Here is a 26,926-nt window from a genome sequence, read left to right as displayed (position 1 = left end):
TGTGACTCCTGAGCATCCAGTGTGATCTCTATGACTCCAGAGAATGCTTTGTGATCCCTGTGACTCCAGAGCTCCCTGAGAATCCAGTGTGACCTCTATGACTCCAGAGCTCCCTGAGCATCCAGTGTGATCTTCATGACTCCAGAGCTCCCTGAGCATCCAGTGTGATCTTCATGACTCCAGAGCTCCCTGAGAATCCAGTGTGATCTTCATGACTCCAGACCACCTTGAGCATCCAGTGTGATCTTCATGGCTCCAGAGCTCCCTGAGAATCCAGTCTGATCTTCATGACTCCAGACCACCCTGAGAATCCAGTCTGATCTTCATGACTCCAGACCACCCTGAGCATCCAGTGTGATCTTCATGACTCCAGACCACCCTGAGCATCCAGTGTGATCTTCATGACTCCAGACCACCCTGAGCATCCAGTGTGATCTTCATAACTCCAGAGCTCCCTGAGAATCCAGTGTGACCTCTATGACTCCAGAGCACTCTGAGCATCTTGTGCTATCCCTAGGACTCTGGCCACACTGGCCTTAGTGGTAGGGAGTGACAGTTCAGTCCACACCCAACCTTGGATTTAACCGGAGCTCATCCCTACTCACTTCTTGTTGAATCTCATTGGGGAGCCGACCCTTCACCTCCCATCATGTAGGATCAACAGAAAGAAAGTAGGGATGAGTAGGGATCAGGTTTGGTCCGAAGTCGGGTTTGGACCGAAGCCAGAAAGAAGCTGTCACCCCTGATCACTAAGGCCGGTGTGGCCATACTAGGTCAATGATATCACAAGCACCCTCAACCCTTTGTGTTCATGTAGCTGTGGGGTGGGGAAAACCCTGGTCTCAGTTGATTGGGCAGCAGTAGGTGGGAGGGACAGCTCCTCCTGGGTTCGGTGCATACCCAAGTTTGGATCGAACCAAAGCTCATCACTCCCTAATGGGAATCCGTGGACATAAAATAAAACAGCGAATTTTAATCCCACTCTTTTTGGCTTTAGATATCCTTTAGTCGTTCACTCATTCAACAGAGCCTTTGTCATACTATCACCCTGTATGAAAAGATAAGAGATCTTTAATGGTCCAGAAGTAGGAGGCCTTCCAAGAAGTGGAAAAACAGATACCCTGGAGATGTAGCAGAGCAACGACTCAAAGACAAACTAACAATGTCCTCGGTTCTGAGAAGAGATTGACTGAGGTTACGTAAACTTGGTAGTGTAGTTTGAAGGTCAAGAACCCAGGAACATCTGGTGACGCCTGGCTATCATGAAGATAGTCCACACCATATGTTACTGTATTGTTCACGTTTTTGTAAAATGAACGTTTGGAACTTTAAAATACACTTTAAATTGATTTATTTGTCTTGGTTCAGACTACTGCAACCTTGAGTACTATTTTGAAGCTACTTTCAAGGAATGCCTGGGTAATCTTCCTGTCATGTCGGACCCAAATCACATAAATATAGAGGAGGATCCGACTTGGAGGCAATTTCCATTAAAGTCTATGGGCGCCAATCAGATGGAAGCCACCTTTGAAGTAATAAAGGAACCTTTTCTAAAGTCGGAGTGACTTCGGTAGTGCTAATTAGGACAGCTCTCATTGACTAACATGGGATTTCATGTGTCATGTTACTTGGCGGCAGGGGCGGACTGACAACTCATGGGGCCCCCGGGCAATTGGGGATCTTGGGGCCCCTGTGTCCTTGCCCAAACTCAAAAAAGCCTATGAAAAAGGTACCAGGGGCATCTCATGGGGCCCCCTACTGACCCCAGTGCCCAAGTTTCCAAATGGTCAGTCTGCCCCTGCTTGGGGGTCTCACAAGTCGGATCCAAAGTCAGGGCAGTGTGAGCCCAGCCTTAATTCAGAAGCCCCCCAAAAAATGTTCTAAAGTAATTATATTTATATATATATATATATATATATATATATATATATATAAATTTCTGTATATTGTTGACAATGTTGTATTTCCTTTTTATTTTTAATTTCTTTACTTTTACTTATTTTTTTTATTATACCTAAATTATTTTTATTATAGCTTTTCATTGTTTGGGTTTCAATGCAAATTTAATACATGCAACAAAACGGAAGAACACACCACAAAGTGGCTTTCAAAGTAGTAAAAAAAAAAAGTAGAGTGCAGAATTTATATTCTTCACAAGGAGGTGATTCTACGTATTGCCAATGGAACGCACAGACAGGAAGTGATGTAATGGACAAATAGGAAGTGATATAAATTGGAATGTCTGGGGTGAGAGGTGAGTTGGGAGGAAGTCGAGAGGAGACATTGCTGGAAGTGGCAGCAGAGGAGGTAATAAGATCTTATTTTCTATTTACACCCAGTAACCCCCCGTCATGTCCGTCTTCTTTCTCCATCATCACTGTGACGTCTTTTATCTCCAGATGGTGATCCATATATACAGTAGGTTACTTTATAACATGAGCTTAAATGAGTTGTAAATTTAGAGCCATTTATCCAACTGTCCATCCAGAGCCTCTGGTTTATAGACCGGATACGTCCTAAATATAGAACCATTTATCCAACCGTCCATCCAGAGCCTCTGGTTTATAGACCGGATACGTCCTAAATATAGAACCATTTATCCGACCGTCCATCCAGAGCCTCTGGTTTATAGACCGGATACGTCCTAAATATAGAGCCATTTATCCGACCGTCCATCCAGAGCCTCTGGTTTATAGACCGGATACGTCCTAAATATAGAGCCATTTATCCAACCGTCCATCCAGAGCCTCTGGTTTATAGACCGGATACGTCCTAAATATAGAGCCATTTATCCGACCGTCCATCCAGAGCCTCTGGTTTATAGACCGGTTACGTCCTAAATATAGAGCCATTTATCCGACCGTCCATCCAGAGCCTCTGGTTTATAGACCGGATACATCCTAAATATAGAGCCATTTATCCAACCGTCCATCCAGACCTTCCATATACTTAATTTTGTGAATGAGTTTGTTTATTTTTTATAGTATATATTTTTTATTGATCTACTACACCATTGGATCTTTTTGTGCCACTTTTGCTTCACTTGTGCTTTAAAGAGAGCCTTGGTTTTCATTCAGTGCTATATAGGGTCTTTATGGACATTATATGGTCGTGTTTCATGCATACTATTTGTATATTCAATTTATTGATGATTTGGTAGGTATATTTTCCATTAGCAGCGCGGCATTGAGTTTATTAATTTTTTATTTCTGTAGTGATAATTGTTTCTTTTTCTCAATCCCAGGATTACAAAGTAGCGAGAAAGATAAAGGCTGAGTCATTACTACCCAACAGATATTTTCACAGGGCATCGCCCACCACAGTGCCTCCACCTCACTTCCTGACAACAGAGAGAACCAGTGCCAAGAAGTTCCTAGAAGTCACCGAGATCATCGAGCTTCTGACAGGAGAGGTGAGCGGTGCTGGGAATTCTGGGACATTCTCCAGTAACAGACCAGGGATGTGTCTGGATGGTGACTGTATCATTGTGTGTGTCAGGTTCCTATAAGGTGTCAGGGTGTCACTGTCTATTTCTCCATGGAGGAGTGGGAGTATTTAGAAGGACACAAGGATCTCTACAAGGACATCATGATGGACAATCAGCCGCCCCTCACATCACCAGGTAAGAGGAGACTTTATTGGAAAGGAGAGAGCAGTACGGAGGATCCACCTAGATCCCCCATCATCTGATAAACACATAGAAACAATGGATTCAGTCAGTGTGTGTTTCCTACAGATGGATCCAGTCATGGGAACCCACCAGAGAGATGTCCCCGTGCTCTGTATTCCCGGGATTTCACACAGGAAGGTCACACCATCCCTCACCATCATCAGGTAGATGAGGAACAATCACTGGTAGTTGTGATGTCTACACAAGCTTGTTTTTTAAATCAGTGTCTTATGTTATCCAGAGCGGAACCCTTGGGGATTATAACATTATTGTTAAAGAAGAGTTTAAAAATGATGAAGAATATGGTTTTATAGAGAAACTTTCAGGAGGACACAAGGGTGTCATGATGGAGTCACTTAGAAAAATAAACTCAGCAGAGAGACATCCCCGTCCTCTGCATTCCTCACAGGAAGATCACACCATCCCTCACCATGATCAGGTAGATTTCAAACTATGAGTTGACATTCCTCTGTACAATCTCTAGTTGCTCTTTACAAATGTGTTCAATCAACTTTGGGGTTTAGGATGAAGAACTCAAATACATCAAAGTTGAGGTTAAAGAGGAAGAAGAAGAGAAGTTGGTGAGTGGAGATCAGCAGTCAATGGAGGAGGAGGAGATGATAATGAAAAGAAAACAGGAAGAAACTTCTCTATATATAGACACAAGTAAGTAATAAAAAATACATTAAAAAAATGTTCACACCACATGGCATTAAGACAAATGAGGAGATGCTGAACACCATATGAAAGGTCCATCTCCATTCCTCAATATAACTTCATGTTCCCAACAAATGAGGAGGAGATACTGGACAACATATGAAAGGTCCATCTCCATTCCTCAATATAACGTCATGTTCCCAACAAATGAGGAGGAGATACTGGGCACCATATGAAAGGTCCATCTCCATTCCTCAATATAACATCATGTTCCCAACAAATGAGGAGGAGATACTGGACAACATATGAAAGGTCCATCTCCATTCCTCAATATGACGTCATTTTCCCAACAAATGAGGAGGAGATACTGGGCACCATATGAAAGGTCCATCTCCATTCCTCAATATGACGTCATTTTCCCAACAAATGAGGAGGAGATACTGAACACCATATGAAAGGTCCATCTCCATTCCTCAATATAACGTCATGTCCCCAACAAATGAGGAGGAGATACTGGACACCATATGAAAGATCCATCTCCATTCCTCAATATAACGTCATGTTCCCAACAAATGAGGAGATACTAGACACCATATGGAAGGTCCATCTCCATTCCTCAATATAACGTCATGTTCCCAACAAATGAGGAGATACTGGACACCATATGGAAGGTCCATCTCCATTCCTCAATGTAATGTCATGTTCCCAACAAATGAGGAGGAGATACTAGACACCATATGAAAGGTCCATCTTCATTCCTCAATATAACGTCATGTTAGAGCTAGACCAACATATATGACTCCCAAATCAAAGGCATGAAGAATACTTATACTTTGTATTTCCAACAGATGGAAACTATTCCCGGAATTCCTCCGATGGACACCTTCTTTTATCTCCAGGTCATGATGTAGAAGGACATGGCAACACCCAATATTCTCCCAAAGTAAATCCTGGGACACACAATAGACATCGCAGACCTTGCCATTTGGGAGGATCAATGGACCCCTCAAATCCCGAGGAATCTTCTGATAAATCACAGACTGTTACTCCAGAAATGCACCGTGCAAATACATCGAAAGATCCACCTAATTCCAAGGAATTTTCTTTAAGCCATAAAAGTGTTCCTGCAGGAGAAGGCTCCTTGTCATGTTCAGTGTGTGGGAAATTATTTACTGAAAACAAAGCACTTCTTAGACATGAAAGAAATCACAAAAGTGGGCGTCGCTATTCGTGTTCAGAATGCGGGAAATGTTTCATTCAGAAAGGACACTTTCTTACCCACCAGAGAAGTCACACAGGTGAGCGTCCTTTCTCGTGTTCAGAGTGTGGGAAATGTTTCATCGAGAAAGGCAAACTCCTTATACACCAGAGAACCCACACGGGCGAGCGCCCTTATTCATGTTCAGAGTGCGGGAAATCTTTTAGTGAGAAAAAAACACTTCTCACACACCAGAGAAGTCACACAGGTGAGCGTCCGTATTCATGTCCGGAGTGCGGGAAATGTTTTATTCAGACAACAGACCTTCGTAAACACCAGAGAAGTCACACGGGTGAACGTCCTTACTCGTGCACAGAATGCGGGAAAAGTTTCATTCTGAAAGGAGACCTCCGCAAGCACAAAAGAAGTCACACGGGTGAGCGTCCTTATTCATGTTCAGTGTGCGGGAAAAGTTTCACTCTGAGAAACGCACTTGTCAGACACCAGAAAATTCACACGGGTGAGCGTCCTTTCTCGTGTTCAGATTGCGCTAAATCTTTTATTCAGAGGGGAGACCTTATTAAACACCAGAGAATTCACACTGGCGAGCAGCCGTTCTCGTGTTCAGAGTGCGGGAAAAGTTTCACCGAGAAAGGGAAACTTCTTAAGCATCAGAAAATTCATACAAGCTAGCGTCCTTTTGTCATTTTCAGAGTGCGGGAAATTTTTTACGGAGAAAGGAAAACTTTGTAAGCACCATAAAGTCACACCAGTGTGAGTCAGTTTTTCCAAAGTGTGGAAAATGTTTCAAGGGGAGGAGCCATTTTTCATTCTCAGAGTTAAACATAATGAAAATCTAGCTAGACAGTCGACTACGCGTTCTAGTAGAAGCGATCTCTCTGGCAGTGAGGACTGCCTGCTACAGTTACCGCCTCTCTTCCATAATAGAGATGTAATATCCAGTAGGAAGAGTTGGAGCCGCCCATGATGGGGGTGGGGCAGGTATACGAAAAGCCAGCATTCCAATGTTCCAGAATGACCTTTTACTGAAGTCCCATAAAAATCCAAAAATTTCGAGAAGACCCTCTTTGTTAAGGTGACAAATAGAGGTGTATACAAGGTGTGACGGCATAATTACTGGAATGGACTGTAAAGAAAAAAAAAAATGTATGCAGGAGCATTGTCATGGTGGAGAATCCACTTTGTCAGGCCAGAGTTCCAGTCTTTTCCTCTGAACAGATAACCTTTTCAGAAGTTCCAAGAAACAGTGTTGTTTGGCCGTTGTACCATGTTCTATGGAATGTTCAAAGAATGGGTTCCTGAGCCAGGAACTTGTGAACACTTAGCATATCATGTGCAGGAGCATTGTTGTGGTGGAGAATCCACTTGTCAGGCCAGAGTTCCAGTCTTTTCCTCCAAACAGATTCTGTGTCCAAGTTTGCATTAGTCCTTTGTGTCTTTGGCTGCCCACTTCTTGCATCATCATGGAGATCTTCCCACCCTTCCTTGAACCCCCTTGATTTCTTCATGGAATGTTCATAGAATGGATTCTTGGGCCAGGAACTTACGAACACTTAACACATCATGTGCAGGAGCATTGTTGTGGTGGAGAATCCACTTGTCAGGCCAGTGTTCTGGTCTTTTCCTCCTAACAGTCAAAAGTTCCAAGGAACAATGTTGGTTGGCCGTTGTATCATGTTCTGTGTACTCGTGGTGAACTATCCCCTTGTGATCAAAAGAACACACCAGCATGAGCATATGAGGGTTCACATTGTGTCCATGTGCATCCATCCTTTGTGTTTTTGGCTACCCACTTCTTGTGTCATCATGGACATCTTCCCACCTTTCCTTAACCACTTTGATTTCTTCATGGAATGTTCAAAGAATGGATTCCTGGGCCAGGAACGTGTAAACACTTAACACATCATGTGCAGGAACATTGTCGTGGTGGAGAATCCACTTGTCAGACCAGAGTTCCGGTCTTTTCCTCCAAACAGATTCTATGTCCAAGTTTGCATCCGTACTTTGCATTTTTGGCTGCCCACTTCTTGCGTCATCATGGACATCTTCCAACCAATAAGCAGTTGTTAATCTGAAATATATTTTACTTTCATTCGACAAGATTTGATTAGATTCAAGCATCATGTATTCTTCAGTTATTCTGATCTAAAATAAACAAGAAATCTTTACACTTTACAACATTATGTTCCGAGTGCCTTTTTTTTTTTTTAACACATGACCATAAATGATCTTTGATTGGAATGTGCTCAGCTCATGGAGAGTTATCTAATAGTGAGGCAAAGAGTCTAGAAAGTTTTACAAATGACAGCAATTCTTAGCTGATTGTCTATGAAATGAGCACATTCCAATCACTAGTCATCTAGAAGGTCCAGCTCCAGAGATTTCAGAAGGGGTAGTTCCAAAGTGTCCTTAAGGTCTAGTCCCAAAAAGTCCAGAAGATCCAGCTTCGGAGAGTCCTGAAGGTCCAGCTCCAGAGATTTCAGAAGGGGCAGTTCCAAAGAGTCCTTAAGGTCTAGTCCCAAAAAGTCCTGAAGGTCCATCTTCGGAGAGTCCTGAAGGTCCATCTTCGGAGAGTCGTGAAGGTACATCTTCGGAGAGTCCTGAAGGTACATCTTCGGAGAGTCCTGAAGGTACATCTTCGGAGAGTCCTGAAGGTACATCTTCGGAGAGTCCTGAAGGTACATCTTCGGAGAGTCCTGAAGGTACATCTTCGGAGAGTCCTGAAGGTACATCTTCGGAGAGTCCTGAAGGTCCATCTTCGGAGAGTCCTGAAGGTCCATCTTCGGAGAGTCCTGAAGGTCCATCTTCGGAGAGTCCTGAAGGTCCATCTTCGGAGAGTCCTGAAGGTCCATCTTCGGAGAGTCCTGAAGGTCCATCTTCGGAGAGTCCTGAAGGTCCATCTTCGGAGAGTCCTGAAGGTCCATCTTCGGAGAGTCCTGAAGGTCCATCTTCGGAGAGTCCTGAAGGTCCATCTTCGGAGAGTCCTGAAGGTCCATCTTTGGAGAGTCCTGAAGGTCCATCTTCGGAGAGTCCAAAAGATCCAATTTCAGAGAGTCCAAAAGATCCAATTTCAGAGAGTCCAAAAGATCCAATTTCAGAGAGTCCAAAAGATCCAATTTCAGAGAGTCCAAAAGATCCAATTTCAGAGAGTCCAAAAGATCCAATTTCAGAGAGTCCAGAATGTCCAGTTTCAGAAAGTTCAGATGGTCCAGTTTCAGAAAGTCCAGAAGGTCCAGTTTCAGAAAGCCCAGTTCCAAAGTCTAGTTTCAGAGAGTACAGAAAGTCCAGTTCCAGAGAGACCAGAAGGTCCAGTTCCAGGGAGACCAGAATGTCCAGTTTCAGAGAGACCAGAATGTCTAGTTCCAGGAAACCCAGAAGGTCCAGTTCCAAAGCGTCCAGTTTCAGAGAGTTCAGAATGTTCAGTTCCAAACATCCAGAAGGTCCAGTTTCAGAAAGCCCAGAAGGTCCAGTTTCAGAAAGCCCAGAAGGTCCAGTTTCAGAAAGCCCAGAAGGTCCAGTTTCAGAGAGCCCAGAAGGTCCAGTTTCAGAGAGCCCAGAAGGTCCAGTTTCAGAGAGCCCAGAAGGTCCAGTTTCAGAGAGACCAGAAGATCGAGTTCCAGAAGGTCCAGTCCCAAACATGCAGAAGGTCCAGTTCCAGGGAGCCCTGATGGTCCAATTTCAGAGAGTCCCGAAGGTCCAGTTTCAGGAAATCAAGAAGGTCTAGTTTCGGAAAGTCCAGAAGGTCCAGTTCTAAAAAATCCAGTTTCAGAGTCCAGAAGGTCCATCTACAGAGGAGGCTGACGCTCTAGGCAGGCAGCATTGGGAAGGAGATCAATCCATGAAATCCTGCTATGCTCAAGGTCTGCACTCTGTCCTTGGGATAACAGCGGTGGTTCTCCTTAATGTTTTTCCCACCAACTTAAGGTTGCAGGATTTTAAATATCTAACCCACTGCAGGTAGCTGTGAGCAGAGTTTGCCTGACCAGCAGTAGAGTCACCGGTAATAACGTATTGACCTCTTCATATCCAGAGAACCGGTTCATAGAAGTAGGCCATGATTCCGGGAGGGACTTCTGGTTCCTGGTAATAGGGTGAAGGTTATGATTGGTTATAGCTTTGGAAAATGGATTGTTGGAGTGCTGACCAAATCCCACGCGTTCCTTTGGTAAAATGTATGTTTGTGAGATTTTTTCCCATCTATAAATGGGAAGGGATCATATCATCCCCACCTCGAAACGTTCCATCACTACTGAGGAGAAAAAATAATAAAGTATGTTCTTTTTAACTATAAATTGTCTTACTGCATTTCAATTTCGGATTCATTTTTTTTTACTTCTCACAAATTTATGAATTTTAAACCGCAATCATATTATTTTTTCATGAAATGTCTCCATTATTTGGCTTTTCACTAAATAAGTCAAACAATTCTGAACCAAGAAGCAACAATCGACGCATCGAAAAACAACCTGCAAGCTGCAGTTTTTATATTCTCCACGAAGCGTGGCCTCATTTGTTGGCAGTGGAACGCAGAGACAGGAAATGATGTAAAGGGTAGACAGGAAGTGATGTCACATATAAAGTTCCGGGTGAGAGGGGAGTCGGGAGGAAGTAGAGAGGAGACATTGCTGGAAGTGGCAGCAGAGGAGGTAATAGGATCTGATTTTTTATTTACCCCCAGTAACCCCCCATCATGTCCGTCCTCTTCCTCCATCGTCACAACCGTCGTCTTCCTCCACTGTCACGGAAGTCCTCTTCCTCCATCGTCACGGAAATCCTCTTCCTCCACCGTCATGTCCGTCCTGTTCCTCCACAGTCATGGCTGTCCTCTTCCTCCATTGTCACGTCTGTCCTCTCTCCCCACTGCCACGCCTGTCCTCTTCCTCCACCGTCCGTCCTCTTCCTCCACCGTCTGTCCTCTTCCTCCACCATCTGTCCTCTTCCTCCACCGTCACGTCTGTCCTCCACGACACGTCCGTCCTCTTCCTCCACCGTCACATCTGTCCTCCACGACACGTCCGTCCTCTTCCTGCACCGTCACGTCTGTCTTCCATTGTCACGGCCGTCCTCTTCCTCCACCGCCATGTCTGTCCTCTTCCTCCACCGCCATGTCTGTCCTCTTCCTCCACCGCCATTTCTGTCCTCTTCCTCCACCGCCACGTCCGTCCTCTTCCTCCACCGCCACGTCCGTCCTCTTTCTCCACTGTCATGGCTGTCCTCTTCCTCCACAGGCACTGTGATGTCTGTTACGGTTTTTAGACCAGATACATCCTAAATATAGAATATATTTTCTTTCCACACATGACCTTTAATGGCATCCCAGTCTTAGTCCATAGGGTTCAATATTGAGTTGGCCCCGCCCTTTCCACACACAACCTTTAATGGCCTCCCAGTCTTACTCCGTAGGGTTCAATATTGAGTTGGCCCCGCCCTTTCCACACACAACCTTTAATGGCCCCCCAGTCTTAGTCCATAGGGTTCAATATTGAGTTGGCCCCGCCCTTTGCAGCTATAACAGCTTTAACTCTTCTGGGAAGGCCGTCCACAAGGTTTAGGAGGGTGTCTATGGGAAGGTTGGACCATTCTTCCAGAAGCACATTTGTCAGGTCAGGCACTGATGTCAGGGGAGGAGGCCTGGCTCGCAGTCTCCGCTCTAATTCATCCCAAAGGTGTTCTATGGGGTTGAGGTCAGGACTCGGTGCAGGCCAGTTAAGTTCCTCCACCCCAAACTGGCTCCTCCATGTCTTTATGGACCTTGCTTTGTGCACTGGTGCGCAGTCATATTGGAACAGGAAGGGGCCATCCCCAAACTCTTCCCACAAAGTTGGGAGCATGAAATTGTCCAAAATGTTGCCTTAAGGGTTCTCTTCACTGGAACTAGGGGGCCAAGCCCAACCCCTGAAAAACACCCCCACACCATAATCCCCCCTCCACCAAACTTTACACTTGGCACCATGCAGTCAGGCAAGTACAGTTGCAAGAAAAAGTATGTGAACCCCTTGGGATTACGTGGAGTTTTGCATGAATTGGGCATAAAATGTGCTCTGAACGTCATCTAAGTCACAACAATAGAAGAACACAGTCTGCTGTACATAATACTACACAAACATTAGATGTTGCCATGGTTTAATTGCACATAACATGTAAACATTCACAGTGCAGGGAGGAAAAAGTATGTGAGGTCCTAGCTTAATGACTTCTCCCAGAGCTAATTGGAGCCAGGAGTGAGCCAACCTTGACTCCAATCAGTGTGATGATATTGGATGTGTTGCTGACAGCTGTCCTGCCCTTAAAAAACACACACCTGTTGTGGGTTTACTGGTTTCAAGAAGCACTGTCTGATGTGAACCATGCCTCGCAGAAAAGAGCTCTCAGAAGACCTACGATCAAGAATTGTTGACTTGCATGAAGCTGGAAAGGGTTACAAAAGTATCTCCAAAAGCCTTGTTGTTCACGTGTCCATGGTAAGACAGACTGTCTACAAATGGAGAAAGTTTAGCATTGTTGCTACTCTCCCTAGGCAAGATCGTCCTGTAAAAATGACTGCAAGAGCACAGCGCAGAATGCTGCATGAGGTAAAGAAGAATCCCAGAGTGTCAGCTAAAGACCTACAGAAATCTCTGGCACATGCTAACATTTTTGTTGACACATCTACAATAAGGAAAACATTAAACAAGAATGGAGTACATGAGAGGACACCACGGAGGAAGCCATTGCTGTCTAAAAAGAATATTAAAACACGTTTGAAGTTTGCAAAAGAGCACCTGGATGTTCCACAGCACTACTGGCAAAATATACTGTGGACAGATGAAACCAAGATTGAGTTGTTTGGGAAGAACACACAACACTATGTGTGGAGAAAAAAAGGCACAGCACACCAACATCAAAACCTCATCCCCACTGTGAAACATGGCGGAGGGAGCATCATGGTTTGGAGCTGTTTTGCTCCCTCAGGGCCTGGATGGATTGTTGTCATTGATGGGAAAATGAATTCCAGAGTTTATCAAGACATTTTGCAGGAAAACGTACGACCATCTGTCCACCAACTGAAGCTCCGCAGAGGATGGGTGATGCAACAGGACAATGACCCAAAGCATACAAGTAATTCAACAAAACAATGACTGCAACAGCACAGAATACACCTTCTGGAGTGGCCCAGTCAGAGTCCTGACCTCAACCCGATTGAAATTCTGTGGCATGACCTTAAGAGAGCGATTCACACCAGACATCCCAAGAATATTGCTACACTGAAACAGTTTTGTGAAGAGGAGTGGTCCAAAATTACTCCAGATCGTTGTGCAGGTCTGATCTGCAACTACAGGAAACGTTTGGTTGAGGTTATTGCTGCCAAAGGAGGGTCAACCAGTTATTAAGTCAAAAGGTTCACATACTTTTTCCTCCCTGCACTGTGAATGTTTACATGTTATGTGCAATTAAACCATGGCAACATCTACTGTTTGTGTAGTATTATGTTCAGCAGACTGTGTTCTTCTATTGTTGTGACTTAGATGACGTTCAGAGCACATTTTATGCCCAATTCATGCAAAACTCCACGTAATCCCAAGGGGTTCACATACTTTTTCTTGCAACTGTACCATTCTCCTGGCCACTGCCAAACCCAGACACATCCATTGGATGGCCAGACAAAGAAGCGTGATTGGTCACTCCAGAGAACACACCTCCACTGCTCTAGAGTCCAGTGGCGGTGTGCTTTACACCACGGCATCCAACACTTTGCATTGCACTTGGTGATGGAAGGCTTGGATGCAGCCGGTCGGCCATGAAAACCCATTCCATGAAGCTCTCTATGCACCGTTGTTGTGCTCATCTGAAGGCCACACCAAGTCTGGAGGTCTTTAGCTATTGACTCTGCAGACAGTTGGCGACTTCTGCACACTGTGCTCTTCAGCATGCGCTGACCCCGCCCTGTCATGTGACGTGGCCTACTACTTGTTGGCTGAGTGGCTGTTGTTCCCAGTTGCTTCCACTTTGTTATAATCCCACTAACAGTTGAGCGTGGAATATTTAGTAGCCAGGAAATGTCACGGATGGACTTATTGCACAGGTGGCCACCTATCACGGGACCACGTTGGAGTCACTGAGCTCCTGAGAGCGACCCATTCTTTCACCAATGTTTGTAGAAGCAGTCTGCATGCCTAGGGGCTTGATTGTATACACCTGTGTCCATGGAGGGGATTGGAACACCTGAATAACATGATATGGAGGGGATTGGAGCACCTGAATCACATGATATGGAGGGGATTGGAGCACCTGAATCACATGATTGGGAGGGCGGGGCCAATACTTTGGGCAATATAGTGTATGTACTAGGCAACACAGTGGCTAAATGGTTAGCACTTCTGCCTGGCAGTATTCGGGTCATTGGTTCAAATCCCAACCACGGCACCACCTGCCTGGAGTTTGCATGTTCTCCCTGTGCCTGCGTAGGTTTCCTCCCAAACTCCAAAGACATGCTGGGAGGTTAATTGGATCCTGTATAAATTGGCCCTAGCATGTGTATGTATTAATGTGAGTTAGGGACCTTAGATTGTACGCTCCTCGGGGGCGGGGACTGATGTGAATATAATAATAAATCTGTAAAGCGCTGCAAAAACTGTTAGCGCTATATAAGTACCTGAAATAAATATTTATTTATAGACAGAGAATAACAGAGAAAATTAACTCCAGGAGATAAAGTTCCTCTTAAACATAATGTTGTTTTTCATTTTCTTTTTTTCACAATCCATCACATTTTATATATATATTTCTTTGTTTAATATAGAGGAAAAAAATAAGACAAAAATGCATAAAGGGGCAACTGCCAAAGTATTCAAATCGTGAGGTGTAGGTGGTGATCTCACGAATCATCAGTGGAACGCAGCGAAAGGAAGTGATACTAAACATAGGCAGGAAGTGATGTCAGCGGAAGACAGGAAGTGCTGGGTGGGAGATTAAAAGGAGGTGGAGAGGAGACATTGCTGGAAGTGGCAGCAGAGGAGGTAATAAGATCTGATTTTATATTTACACCCAGTAACCCCCCGTCATTTCCATCCTCTTCTTCCATCGTCATGTCTGTCCTCTTCCTCCATCGTCACTGTGTCTTTTATCTCCATCCAGAGCCTCTGGTTTATAGACCGGATACGTCCTAAATATAGAACCATTTATCCAACCGTCCATCCAGAGCCTCTGGTTTATAGACCGGATACGTCCTAAATATAGAACCATTTATCCAACCGTCCAACCAGAGCCTCTGGTTTATAGACCGGATACGTCCTAAATATAGAACCATTTATCCAACCGTCCAACCAGAGCCTCTGGTTTATAGACCGGATACGTCCTAAATATAGAACCATTTATCCAACCGTCCATCCAGAGCCTCTGGTTTATAGACCTTATACGTCCTAAATATAGACCCATTTATCCAACCGTCCATCCGGAGCCTCTGGTTTATAGACCGGATACGTCCTAAACATAGAGACATTTATCCAACCGTCCATCCGGAGCCTCTGGTTTATAGACCGGATACGTCCTAAATATAGAACCATTTATCCAACCGTCCAACCAGAGCCTCTGGTTTATAGACCGGATACGTCCTAAATATAGAGCCATTTATCCAACTGTCCATCCAGAGCCTCTGGTTTATAGACCGGATACGTCCTAAATATAGAACCATTTAGCCAACCGTCCATCCAGAGCCTCTGGTTTATAGACCGGATACGTCCTAAATATAGAGCCATTTATCCAACCGTCCATCCAGAGCCTCTGGTTTATAGAGCGGATACATCCTAAATATAGAACCATTTAGCCAACCGTCCATCCGGAGCCTCTGGTTTATAGACCGGATACATCCTATATCTAGAGCCATTTATCCAGCCGTCCATCCAGAGCCTCTGGTTTATAGACCGGATACGTCCTAAATATAGAACCATTTATCCAACCGTCCATCCAGAGCCTCTGGTTTATAGACCGGATACGTCCTAAATATAGAACCATTTATCCAACCGTCCATCCAGAGTCTCTGGTTTATAGACCGGATACGTCCTAAATATAGAGCCATTTATCCAACCGTCCATCCGGAGCCTCTGGTTTATAGACCGGATACGTCCTAAATATAGAACCATTTAGCCAACCGTCCATCCGGAGCCTCTGGTTTATAGACCGGATACATCCTATATCTAGAGCCATTTATCCAACCGTCCATCCAGAGCCTCTGGTTTATAGACCGGATACGTCCTAAATATAGAACCATTTATCCAACCGTCCATCCGGAGCCTCTGGTTTATAGACCGGATACATCCTAAACATAGAACCATTTATCCAACCGTCCATCCGGAGCCTCTGGTTTATAGACCGGATACGTCCTAAATATGGAGCCATTTATCCAACCGTCCATCCAGAGCCTCTGGTTTATAGACCGGATACATCCTAAATATAGAGCCATTTCTCCATTCTCATTAAAGGTGTCTCAGGGTTGTTGGCTCTCATCACTGTGAGATAATGGACGCCATGTCTTCTCTGGATCAGGATTTGGGGAGGAAGAAGACTGAACTACAGTAGAAGTTCTAATCCAGACAACATAAGAAGTGAACATCCTTATAGTAAATAGAATACGGAATAAAGGAGGATTCTGGGAAGTCACATGACATCTTTCTTATCTCTATTAGATTAGAGGTGATATAAAGGTCTCTACAAGGACGCCATAATGAAGAAGCAGCCGCCCCTCACATCACCGGGTAAGAGGAGACTTTATTGTAAAGGAGAGAGCAGTACGGAGGCTCCACCTAGATCCCCCATCATCTGATAAACACATAGAAACAATGGATTCAGTCAGTGTATGTGTTTCCTACAGATGGATCCAGTCGTGGGAACCCACCAGAGAGATGTCCCCGTCCTCTGTATTCCCGGGATTCCACACAGGAAGGTCACACCATCCCTCACCAGGATCAGGTAGTTGATTAACCATCACTGGTAGTTATGATTTATACATAAACATGTTTGTTACAATGAAAGTTTTAATATCTATCTAGAGTGGAGACCTTGAAGATTTTAATATTATTGTTAAAGAAGAGTATAAAGATGAGGATGAGGAATATGGTGTGATGGAGGAAGTTTCAGAAGGACACAAGGACCTCTGTGAGGATGTCATGAAGGAGCCTTCCAATACCAAACACTCACCAGAGAGAACTTCCCGGGATTCCACACAGGAAGATCTCATCATCCTTCACCATGATCAGGTAGATGGAATTAGGGAACTAGAACTCAATATTTATTATCTCAATATGGCATCTGTTATCTCCTGATATTAAAATCTTCTCTGCCTTTGGGGTTTAGGGCGAAGAACTGAAGCACGTCAAAGTTAAAGAGGAAGAAGAAGAGATGTCAGTGAGCGGAGAGGTGGAGAGTGCTCCTCTGTGTTCCCAGGATTCCACACATGAAGATGACAACTATACAGAGGTTGATCAGGTAGATGCAACGGGGCAATAGAACTAAAAAAAATATGTAAGCTCTTTGTTATCGGCCGTGAATTTTCCTATTGTTATATTTTGTCATCTTTTGGGTTTAGGATGAAGACCTGAAAGACATCAAAATTGAGGTTAAAATAGAAGACGACATGTTTGAGAGTGGAGATCAGCAGTCTATGGAGGAGGGGGGGAGGACTATGAAAAGTAAACAAAAATCTGCTCTACATATTGACACAAGTGAGTAATTAATACTGCATTCAAAAACAGTTTCATTTTACTTCTGGAACCATAAAGTATGTTTTTTTTTTACGTTGTTACATGGATTGAAAAAAGACACAAGTCAATCAATTTAACTTACAGAAGGAACGGTCGGTACCCGGAATCAATTTAAATAGTTGACTTCTTTTACTGAGCTCCATGTATACAGCTGTAAAAAAAAAAAAATTCAACATTTCGATCGTCAAGCCTTTGCCATTGTCTGACAGCCGAAATGTGTTGGTGATTATTACAGCTGTATATATGTAATTCAATAAAGGAAGACCACTATTTAAATGAGGAGGAGATAGTGTCCACCATATGAAAGGTCCATCTCCATTCCTCAATATAACGTCATGTTCCCAACAAATGAGGAGATACTGGACACCATATGAAAGGTCCATCTCCATTCCTCAATATAACGTCATGTTCCCAACAAATGAAGAGGAGATACTGAACACCATATGAAAGGTCCATCTCCATTCCTCAATATAACGTCATGTTCTCAACAAATGAGGAGGAGATACTGGACATCATATGAAAGGTCCATCTCCATTCCTCAATATAACATCATGTTCCCAACAAATGAGGAGGAGATACTGAACACCATATGAAAGGTCCATCTCCATTCCTCAATATAATGTCATGTTCCCAACAAATGAGGAGGAGATACTTGACACCATATGAAAGGTCCATCTCCATTCCTCAATATAACGTCATGTTCCTAACAAATGAGGAGATACTGGACACCATATGAAAGGTCCATCTCCATTCCTCAATATAACGTCATGTTCCCAACAAATGAGGAGATACTGGACACCATATGAAAGGTCCATCTCCATTCCTCAATATAACGTCATGTTCTCAACAAATGAGGAGGAGATACTGGACATCATATGAAAGGTCCATCTCCATTCCTCAATATAACGTCATGTTCCCAACAAATGAGGAGGAGATACTGGACACCATATGAAAGGTCCATCTCCATTCCTCAATATAACGTCATGTTCCCAACAAATGAGGAGGAGATACTGGACACCATATGAAAGGTCCATCTCCATTCCTCAATATAACGTCATGTTCCCAACAAATGAGGAGGAGATACTGGACACCATATGGAAGGTCCATCTCCATTCCTCAACATAACATCATGTTCCCAACAAATGAGATACTGGGCACCATATGAAAGGTGGAGAAAGGCCCATCTCCACATTCACACTAATGCCATGAAGCACGATCTCTCAGCACGGTTTGGGTGTATTGTTGCTGGACCACCATATACTGTATGACTCCTGAAACGTATAGCATGAAAAATACTTCAAACATTGACTTTTAAATCCGTTTTCCCACAGATGGACATTATGTCTCAAAAAGTCCCTATCCATGTTCAGAGTGTGGGAAAAGCTTCGTTGACAAAAGCGATCTTGTTAAACACCAGAAGACTCACAAGGATCAACGTCCTTATTCGTGTTCAGATTGTGGGAAACGCTTTGCTGAGAGAGGAAAGCTTCTTAGACACCAAAAAATTCACATAGATGAAGGCCCCTATTCATGTTCTGAGTGTGATAAAACTTTTACACGTAAAGGTAATTTAGTTAACCACCAGAAATTCCACACAGACAAGGAGCGTTTCTCATGTGCAGAGTGCGGGAGATGTTTTACTGACAATGGAAAGCTTTCTGCACACCAGAAAACTCACACGGGTGAGCGTTCTTTCTCATGTCCAGAGTGCGGGAAAAGTTTTGCTGACAAGGCAAAGCTTCTTGCACACAAGAAAAGGCACTCGAGTGAGCGTCCTTTCTCATGTTCGGAGTGTGGGAAATGTTTTGCTGAGAAAGGAAAACTTCTTCTGCACCAGAAAAGACACACGGGCGAGTGTCCTTTTCCGTGCTCTGAGTGTGGGAAGAGTTTTGTCCAGAAAGGAGACCTTCTTAAACATCAGAGAATTCACACAGGTGAGCGTCCCTATACCTGTTCAGAGTGCGGGAAATCTTTTACTGAGAAAGGGAGCCTTCACATACACCAAAAAAGTCACACAGGCGAGCGTCCTCATTCATGTTCCGTGTGCGGTAGAGGTTTCATTATGAAAACTTCGCTCGTTATTCACCAGAGAATTCACACGGGTGAGCGTCCTTATTCGTGCTCAGTGTGCGGGAAAAGTTTCAGGGTGAAAAATTCCCTCGTTGTGCACCAGAGGATTCACACAGGTGAGCGCCCGTACTCCTGTTCAGAGTGCGGGAAAGGTTTTGTTCAGAAAGCAGACCTTATGACTCACCAGAGGATTCACACGGGCGAGCGTCCTTACGCATGCACGGTGTGTGGGAAACGTTTCAATGAAAAAGGCACTCTTATTAAACACCAGAGGAGTCACACCGGTGAGCGGCCATACCAATGTTCAGATTGTGGCAAGTGTTTTATTAAAAAAGGAGACCTTGTTAACCACCAGAGGATTCACACGGGTGAGCGTCCTTTCTCATGTACCGTGTGCGGAAAAAGTTTCTCTGAGAAAGGAAACCTGGTTAAACATCAGAGGCTTCACACTGACTAGTGTCCTTTTTTTTTTTTCCCCTATGTTCAAAGTGTGGGAAATGTTCAAACATTTAATTACAGATGAGAAGCATTTAACCGTTTAGCATGTAAAACCGCTCTATAATCTCTCTACGTTTATGATGGGATTCCTGCTAGCAAAACTGACCTTTTTAGTTACAGGTGGAGTCTGCTTTCATACGGGGAGTTCCGTATATCCGTTTTTCATCTGTCCGTTTACAGACACTGCTGTATGTCTATGGACTAGCGGATGTACACGGATGATTATGTCCGCACCCGTTAACATCCAGTCTTTCTGAACGGAAGAAAATCCAATTTTCTTCCGTTTAAAAAAACAGAACGGACAAAGACGGATGTAAGCGGACAAAAAAACAGATGTAAACGGATGACAAACTGATGTCAACGGACAAATAAAACAGATGAAAACAGACAAAAACGGATGGAAAACTGATGTAAGCAGATAAAAAACAGATGTAAAATGTAAACTGGTGAAAAATGGATGAAAAACAGATATAAACTGACGTGAACTGATGAAAAACTGATGTAAACGGACAAATAACAGATGGAAACGGATGTAAATGGACAAAAAACTGATGTAAACAAATTTGAATGTAAACGGATGGAAAATGGATGTAAACTGATGGAAATGGATGAAAAACAGATATAAACTGGTGTGAACTGATGGCAACTGGTGTGAACTGATGGCAACTGGTGTGAACTGATGAAAAACTGGTTTGAACTGATGAAAAACTGGTGTGAACTGATGGGAACTGATGAACAACTGGTGTGAACTGATGGGAACTGATGAAAAACTGGTGTGAACTGATGAAAAACTGGTGTGAACTGATGGGAACTGATGAAAAACTGGTGTGAACTGATGAAAAACTGGTGTGAACTGATGAAAAACTGGTTTGAACTGATGAAAAACTGGTGTGAACTGATGGGAACTGGTGAAAAACTGGTGTGAACTGATGGGAACTGGTGAAAAACTGGTGTGAACTGATGGGAACTGGTGTGAACTGATGAATAACTGGTGTGAACTGATGAATAACTGGTGTGAACTGATGGGAACTGGTGTGAACTGATGGGGACTGGTGCACAACTGATGGGAACTGGTGTGAACTGATGGGGACTGGTGCACAACTGATGGGAACTGGTGTGAACTGATGGGGACTGGTGAAAAACTGATGGGGACTGGTGAAAAACTGATGGGAACTGGTGTGAACTGATGAATAACTGGTGTGAACTGATGAATAACTGGTGTGAACTGATGGAAACTTGTGGGAACTGATGGAGACTGGTGAAAAACTGATGGGAATTGGTGAAAAACTGATGGGGACTGGTGTGAACTGATGAATAACTGATGGGAACTGGTGAAAAACTGATGGGAACTGGTGTGCACTGATGGGAACTGGTGCGAACTGATGGGGACTGGTGTGAACTGATGAGAACTGGTGAAAAACTGATGAGAACTGGTGTGAACTGATGAAAAACTGATGGGAACTGGTGTGAACTGATGGGAACTGGTGTGAACTGGTGAAAAACTGATGGGAACTGGTGTGAACTGGTAGGAACTTCTGAAAAACTAATGGGAACTGATGGGAACTGGTGTAAATTGATGGGGACTGGTGAAAAACTGATGGGAACTGGTGAAAAACTGGTGGGAACTGATGGGAATTGGTGTGAACTGATTGGAACTGGTGAGAACTGATGGGAACTGGTGTGAACTGATGAAAAACTGGTGTGAACTGGTGAAAAACTGATGGGAACTGGTGTGAACTGATGAAAAACTGGTGTGAACTGATCCGTTTTTTCTTGGAAAAAACATGACTGAACTGATGAAAAATAACAGACTGTCCGTGTGAAAGGACCAAGACTGCAGCTCGTATTCATTTCCTGGAGATTCCAGTATTATAATCTGCCCGCTACAACTCCCGACTCTTCCTGCTCACCTTCGGATGTCCTCATTCTTCTGTTTGCATTCTTCGTAGCATAAATTACAAAGCCAACAGTGAGTTCCCAATAGGTGGGAACCCCTCATAACGAGCGAGGAAGGTGCGAAGACCCCAGTCGTTGAGGACATATAAGAAACCAGAGAATGCTTGTAGCTTCAGGTGCCTCAGATCTTCAGGAGGAGGAAGCTCAAGTGGTTGGCTATGTGTACCAGGGTGTATTGGGGGTCCAGCAATCCTATACTGAATGGTTTTTTTGGATGTGATGGTTCTAGGTCTTCATACCATGGTCCTTTAAATAAACGATACTGATTTGGTCCCGCACTTAGAGAGACGGAACCATAAAACGAATACTTGTGGAAATACACGGCAACGCTTTTTCATACACTGCTCTCGGTTGCTGTAGGTCGTCTTTCTTTGTCGTGCTCCTGAAGAACCGTGCTTTTCATGTCCCAGCCAATGTATGAATATTGATGAGATCATCAGATGTGTTCATTCAGTTCTCTGAGATTTGATTTAGACTCGAGAATAGTCCTCTTGTGCGTTACTCTCGTATTATTATTTGGATTTTGTGAAATAAAAAAAACTCCACACCTCACCAAATGCTGGTCTGAGTCCTTTTATTTTTAACAAATGACCATAATTATTAGATGATTGGAATGTGATCGGTTCATAGAGTCATCTACTGGGGTGGGTCTACTCTAGAAGGTCCAGTTCCACACGTGTGTCACCTGATATTCTGAGGATACATGGAGCTGCTACAAATGCCACATAGAATATTCCCATGGCCCCTCCATTAGGAATGTCCCTGTCATGAATAGGGACTGTCACATATGGTTGAGGATCATGGACCCTCCGGGCATCCTGAATGCTGGATGGCAGTGTCCTCGGAGAAAGTACCAATGCAGTCTACGGCCTGACCTGGACAGAGATGAGGATCTTGGAAAGCACAGTACTGGGATATCATCATTAAACTTGCTTTTTTGAAGTTCCTGCCTGGCACGATCTTTCGCTATTTTCTACATCAAAGGCACTGGAAGATCCTTGCAAACAGATACGAGGAACAAGGGGGAGACCTAGCTACAGACCAGGAATATTGGGGTCACTAGGAGTCTCTCAGAACGTAGAACATCAGGAGTCTAGAGGGGTCACTGGGAATCTTCTTAAGAAGCCAGTGACACAAGGAGTGTTGGGGGTCACAATGAATATTCTCAAGAAGCCAGGGCCACTATTCAATTTCTCCACTAGGAAAGATGGTGGGCACTAGGAATCTTCCCCATTAGGAAACATGGAAGACACTAGGTAACTTCTCCACTAGGAAACACTGGGGGCCACTAGGGATCTTCTCCACTAGAAAACACTGAGAACATTAGCAATCTTCTCCACTAGGAAACGTGGGACACTAGGGATCTTCACTAGGAAACACACGGGACCCTAGGGATTTTCTCCTTTAGGAAACACACAGGACATTAGAAATCTTTTCCACTAGGAAACACTGGGGACATTAGGGATATTCTCCACTAGGAAACACACAGGACATTAGGAATCTTCACTATGAAAGATAATGGGCACTAGGAATCTTCTCTTAGGAAACATGGAAGACACTAGGGATCTTCTCCTTTAGGAAACACATGAGATACTAGAAATCTTCTCCACATGGAAACACTGGGGTACAGTAGGGATCTTCTCCACTAGGAAACACACAGAATACTAGGAATCTTCTCCACTAGGAAACACAGGACATTAGGAATCTTCACTATGAAAGATGGTGAGTACTAGGACTCTTCTCTTAGGAAACATGGAAGACACTAGGGATCTTCTCCTTTAGGAAACACACAGGATACTAGAAATCTCCATAAGGAAATCCTGGGGTACACTAGGAATCTTCTCCACTAGGGAACACACTGAATACTAGGAATCTTCTCTACTTGGAAACACATGGGATATTAGGGATCTCCTCCACTAGGAAACACATGGGATACTAGAAATCTTCTCCACAAGGATATCCTGGGGTACACTAGCGATCTCCACTAGAAAACACTGAGAACATTAGGAATCTTCTCCACTAGGAAACGTGGGACACTAGGGATCTTCACTAGGAAACACATGGGACACTAGGGATCTTCACTAGGAAACACATGGGATACTAGGAATATTCTGCACTAGGAAACACACGGGACACTAGGAATCTTTTCCACAAGGAAACACTGGGGGACATTAGGGATATTCTCCACTAGGTAACACAGGACATTAGGAATCTTCACTATGAAAGATAGTGGGCACTAGGAATCTTCTCTTAAGAAACATGGAAGACACTAGGGATCTTCTCCTTTAGGAAACACACGAGATACTAGAAATCTTCTCCACAGGAAATCCTGGGGTACACTAGGAATCTTCTCCACTAGGAAACACACAGAATACTAGGAATTCTGGGGTACACTGGGGGACACTAGGAATCTTCTCTGCTAGAAAACGTGGGACACTAGGAATCTTTACTAGGAAACACATGGGATAATAGGGTCTTCTCCACTAGGAAACACATGGCCTACTAGGGATCTTCTCCTTTAGGAAACACACGGGACACTGGAAATCTTCTCCACCAGGAACACCTGGGGGACACTAGGAATCTTCTCCACTAGGAAACACACGGGATACTAGGAATCTTCTTTACTAGGAAACATGCAGGACACTAGGAATTTTTTCTGCTAGGAATCACGTGGGACACTAGGAATCATCACTAGGAAACACACAGGATACTAGGAATCTTCTCCACTAGGAAACACATGGGACACTAGGAATCTTCTGCACTCAGAAACATGTGGGACACTAGGAATGTTTTCTGCTAGGAATCACATGGAACACTAGGAATCTTCACTAGGAAACGCATGGGACGCTAGGGATCTTCTTTAGGAAACAAATGAGACACTAGAAAACTAAGAAACACTGGGTGACACTTGGAAAATTCTCTGCAAGGAAACACACAGGATGCTAGTAATCATCTCCATTAGGAAACACACAGGACACTTGGCATCTTCACTAGGAAACACGTGGGATACTAGAAATCTTCTCCACTAGGAAACACTGTGGGACATTAGGAATCTTCTCTGCTAGGAATCACGTGGGACACTAGGAATCTTCACTGGAAACATTAGAAATCTTCTCTCCTAGGAATCATGTGGGACACTAGTAATTTTCTGCACTAGGAAACACTGTGGGACATGGGATCTTCTCCACTAGGGAACACACATGACATTAGAAATCACATGGGATACTAGGAATCTTCATTAGGAAACACACGGGACACTAGGAGTCTTCTCTACTAGGAAACACTGGGGGACACTAGGGATCTTCTCCACTAGGGAACACAGGAGACACTAGAAATATTCTCTACTAGGAAATATTTGGAACACTAGGAATCTTCTCCACTAAGAAACACACGGGATCCAAGGAATCTTCACTAAGAAAACACTGGGAACATTAGGAATCTTCACTCCTAGGAATCATGTGGGACACTAGTAATCTTCTCCACTAGGAAACACACAGGACATTAGGAATCTTCTTTACTATGAAACAATGGGGACATTGGCAAACACACAGGCCACTAGAAATCTTCTCCACAAGGAACACCTGGGGGACACTAGAAATCTTCACTAGGAAACATGTGGGACACTAGGAATCATCTCTGCTAGAGTCACGTGGGACACTAGGAATCTTCTCCACCAGGAAAAACGAAGGACACTAAGAATCTTCTCCACCAGGAAACGCGAAGGACACTAGGAATCTTCTCCACCAGGAAACGCGAAGGACACTAGGAATCTTCTCCACCAGGAAACGCGAAGGACACTAGGAATCTTCTCTACCAGGAAACGTGAAGGACACTAAGAATCTTCTCCACCAGGAAAAACGAAGGACACTAGGAATCTTCTACACCAGGAAACACGAAGGACACTAGGAATCTTCTCCACCAGGAAATACGAAGGACTGTAGGAATCTTCTCCACCAGGAAACATGAAGGACACTAGGAATCTTCTCCACCAGGAAACACGAAGGACACTAGGAATCTTTTCCAACAGGAAACACGAAGGGCTCTAGGAATCTTCTCCACCAGGAAACATGAAGGACACTAGCAATCTTCTAAACCAGGAAACACGAAGGACACTAGGAATCTTTTCCACCAGGAAACACGAAGGACACTAGGAATCTTCTACACCAGGAAACACGAAGGACTGTAGGAATCTTCTCCACCAGAAAACGCGAAGGACACTAGGAATCAAAGTGTATAATCCAAACGCACACGTTCCTGCGTTAAAAATGGCTGTGTGTATAAGTGGGTGCTGCAGTGACCGTCGGCTGGAACCGAACAAAATCAGCAAGGAAAAAATGTCACCAGCACACCGAGGATCACCAATATGGGTCCAAAGGTTTTAATAAACCATCACATAGTTACAGCAAGGCAACGTTTCGGAGTCTCGCAGGACCCCTTCATCAGGCATGTGACCCATATTGGTAATCCTCGGTGTGATGGTGACATTTTTTCCTTCTGGACACTAGGAATCTTCTCCACCAGGAAACACGAAAGACACTAGGAATATTCTACACCAGGAAACGCGAAGGACACTAGGAATCTTCTCCACCAGGATACGCGAAGGACACTAGGAATCTTCTCCACCAGGAAACGTGAAGGACACTAGGAATCTTCTCCACCAGGAAACGCGAAGGACACTAGGAATCTTCTCCACCAGGAAACACGAAGAACACTAGGAATCTTCTCTACTAAGAAACGTGCAGGACCACTAGGAACCTTCTCCACCAGGAAACACGAAGGACACTAAGAACCTTGTTCAACATGAAACACGAAGGACATTAGGAATCTTCTCTACTAGGAAATGTGCAGGACCACTAGGAACCTTCTCCACCAGGAAACACGAAGGACACTAAGAACCTTGTTCAAAAGGAAACACGAAGGACACTAGGAACCTTCTCCACCAGGAAAAACGAAGGACACTAGGAACTTTCTCCACCAGGAAACACGAAGGACACTAGGATTCTTCTCCACCAGGAAACACGAAGGACACTAGGAATCTTCTCCACCAGGAAACACGAAGGACATTAGGAATCTTCTCTACTAGGAAACGTGCAGGACCACTAGGAACCTTCTCCACCAGGA

General features: G+C 44.1%; 2 protein-coding genes across 4 annotated transcripts in view; one reads left to right on the top strand and one right to left on the bottom strand.

Annotated features, from left to right (window-relative positions):
• LOC149453185 (uncharacterized) overlaps positions 1-26,926 on the bottom strand; it is a 199,431-nt gene that overhangs the window by 38,696 nt on the left and 133,809 nt on the right. The gene's annotated exons all lie outside the window — the stretch shown is intronic.
• Positions 2,078-22,362, top strand: LOC149453197 (uncharacterized). The gene is made up of 8 exons (XM_089688573.1): positions 2,078-2,307; positions 3,245-3,412; positions 3,499-3,622; positions 3,737-3,834; positions 3,912-4,109; positions 4,195-4,336; positions 5,176-6,213; positions 18,796-22,362. The coding sequence occupies exons 1-8, from the start codon at positions 2,239-2,241 to the stop codon at positions 19,806-19,808; spliced, it is 2,850 nt and encodes a 949-aa protein (XP_089544699.1). The 5' UTR covers positions 2,078-2,238; the 3' UTR covers positions 19,809-22,362.

Source organism: Staurois parvus, unplaced genomic scaffold (assembly GCF_062004578.1).
Source record: "Staurois parvus isolate SC_StPar_1 unplaced genomic scaffold, SC_StPar_1.0 ptg000449l, whole genome shotgun sequence".
NCBI classification, from domain to species: domain Eukaryota; kingdom Metazoa; phylum Chordata; class Amphibia; order Anura; family Ranidae; genus Staurois; species Staurois parvus.
This window is presented reverse-complemented; position numbering and strand designations above follow the sequence as displayed.

Bases quoted from the DNA above. Each gene is read 5' to 3' on its own strand.
- LOC149453197 (XM_089688573.1), top strand. From the start codon at position 2,239: ATGTCTGGGGTGAGAGGTGAGTTGGGAGGAAGTCGAGAGGAGACATTG. The intron at 4,110-4,194 runs GTAGATTTCAAA...TTTGGGGTTTAG, and splicing joins CCATCCCTCACCATGATCAG to GATGAAGAACTCAAATACAT. The intron at 4,337-5,175 runs GTAAGTAATAAA...TATTTCCAACAG, and splicing joins TTCTCTATATATAGACACAA to ATGGAAACTATTCCCGGAAT.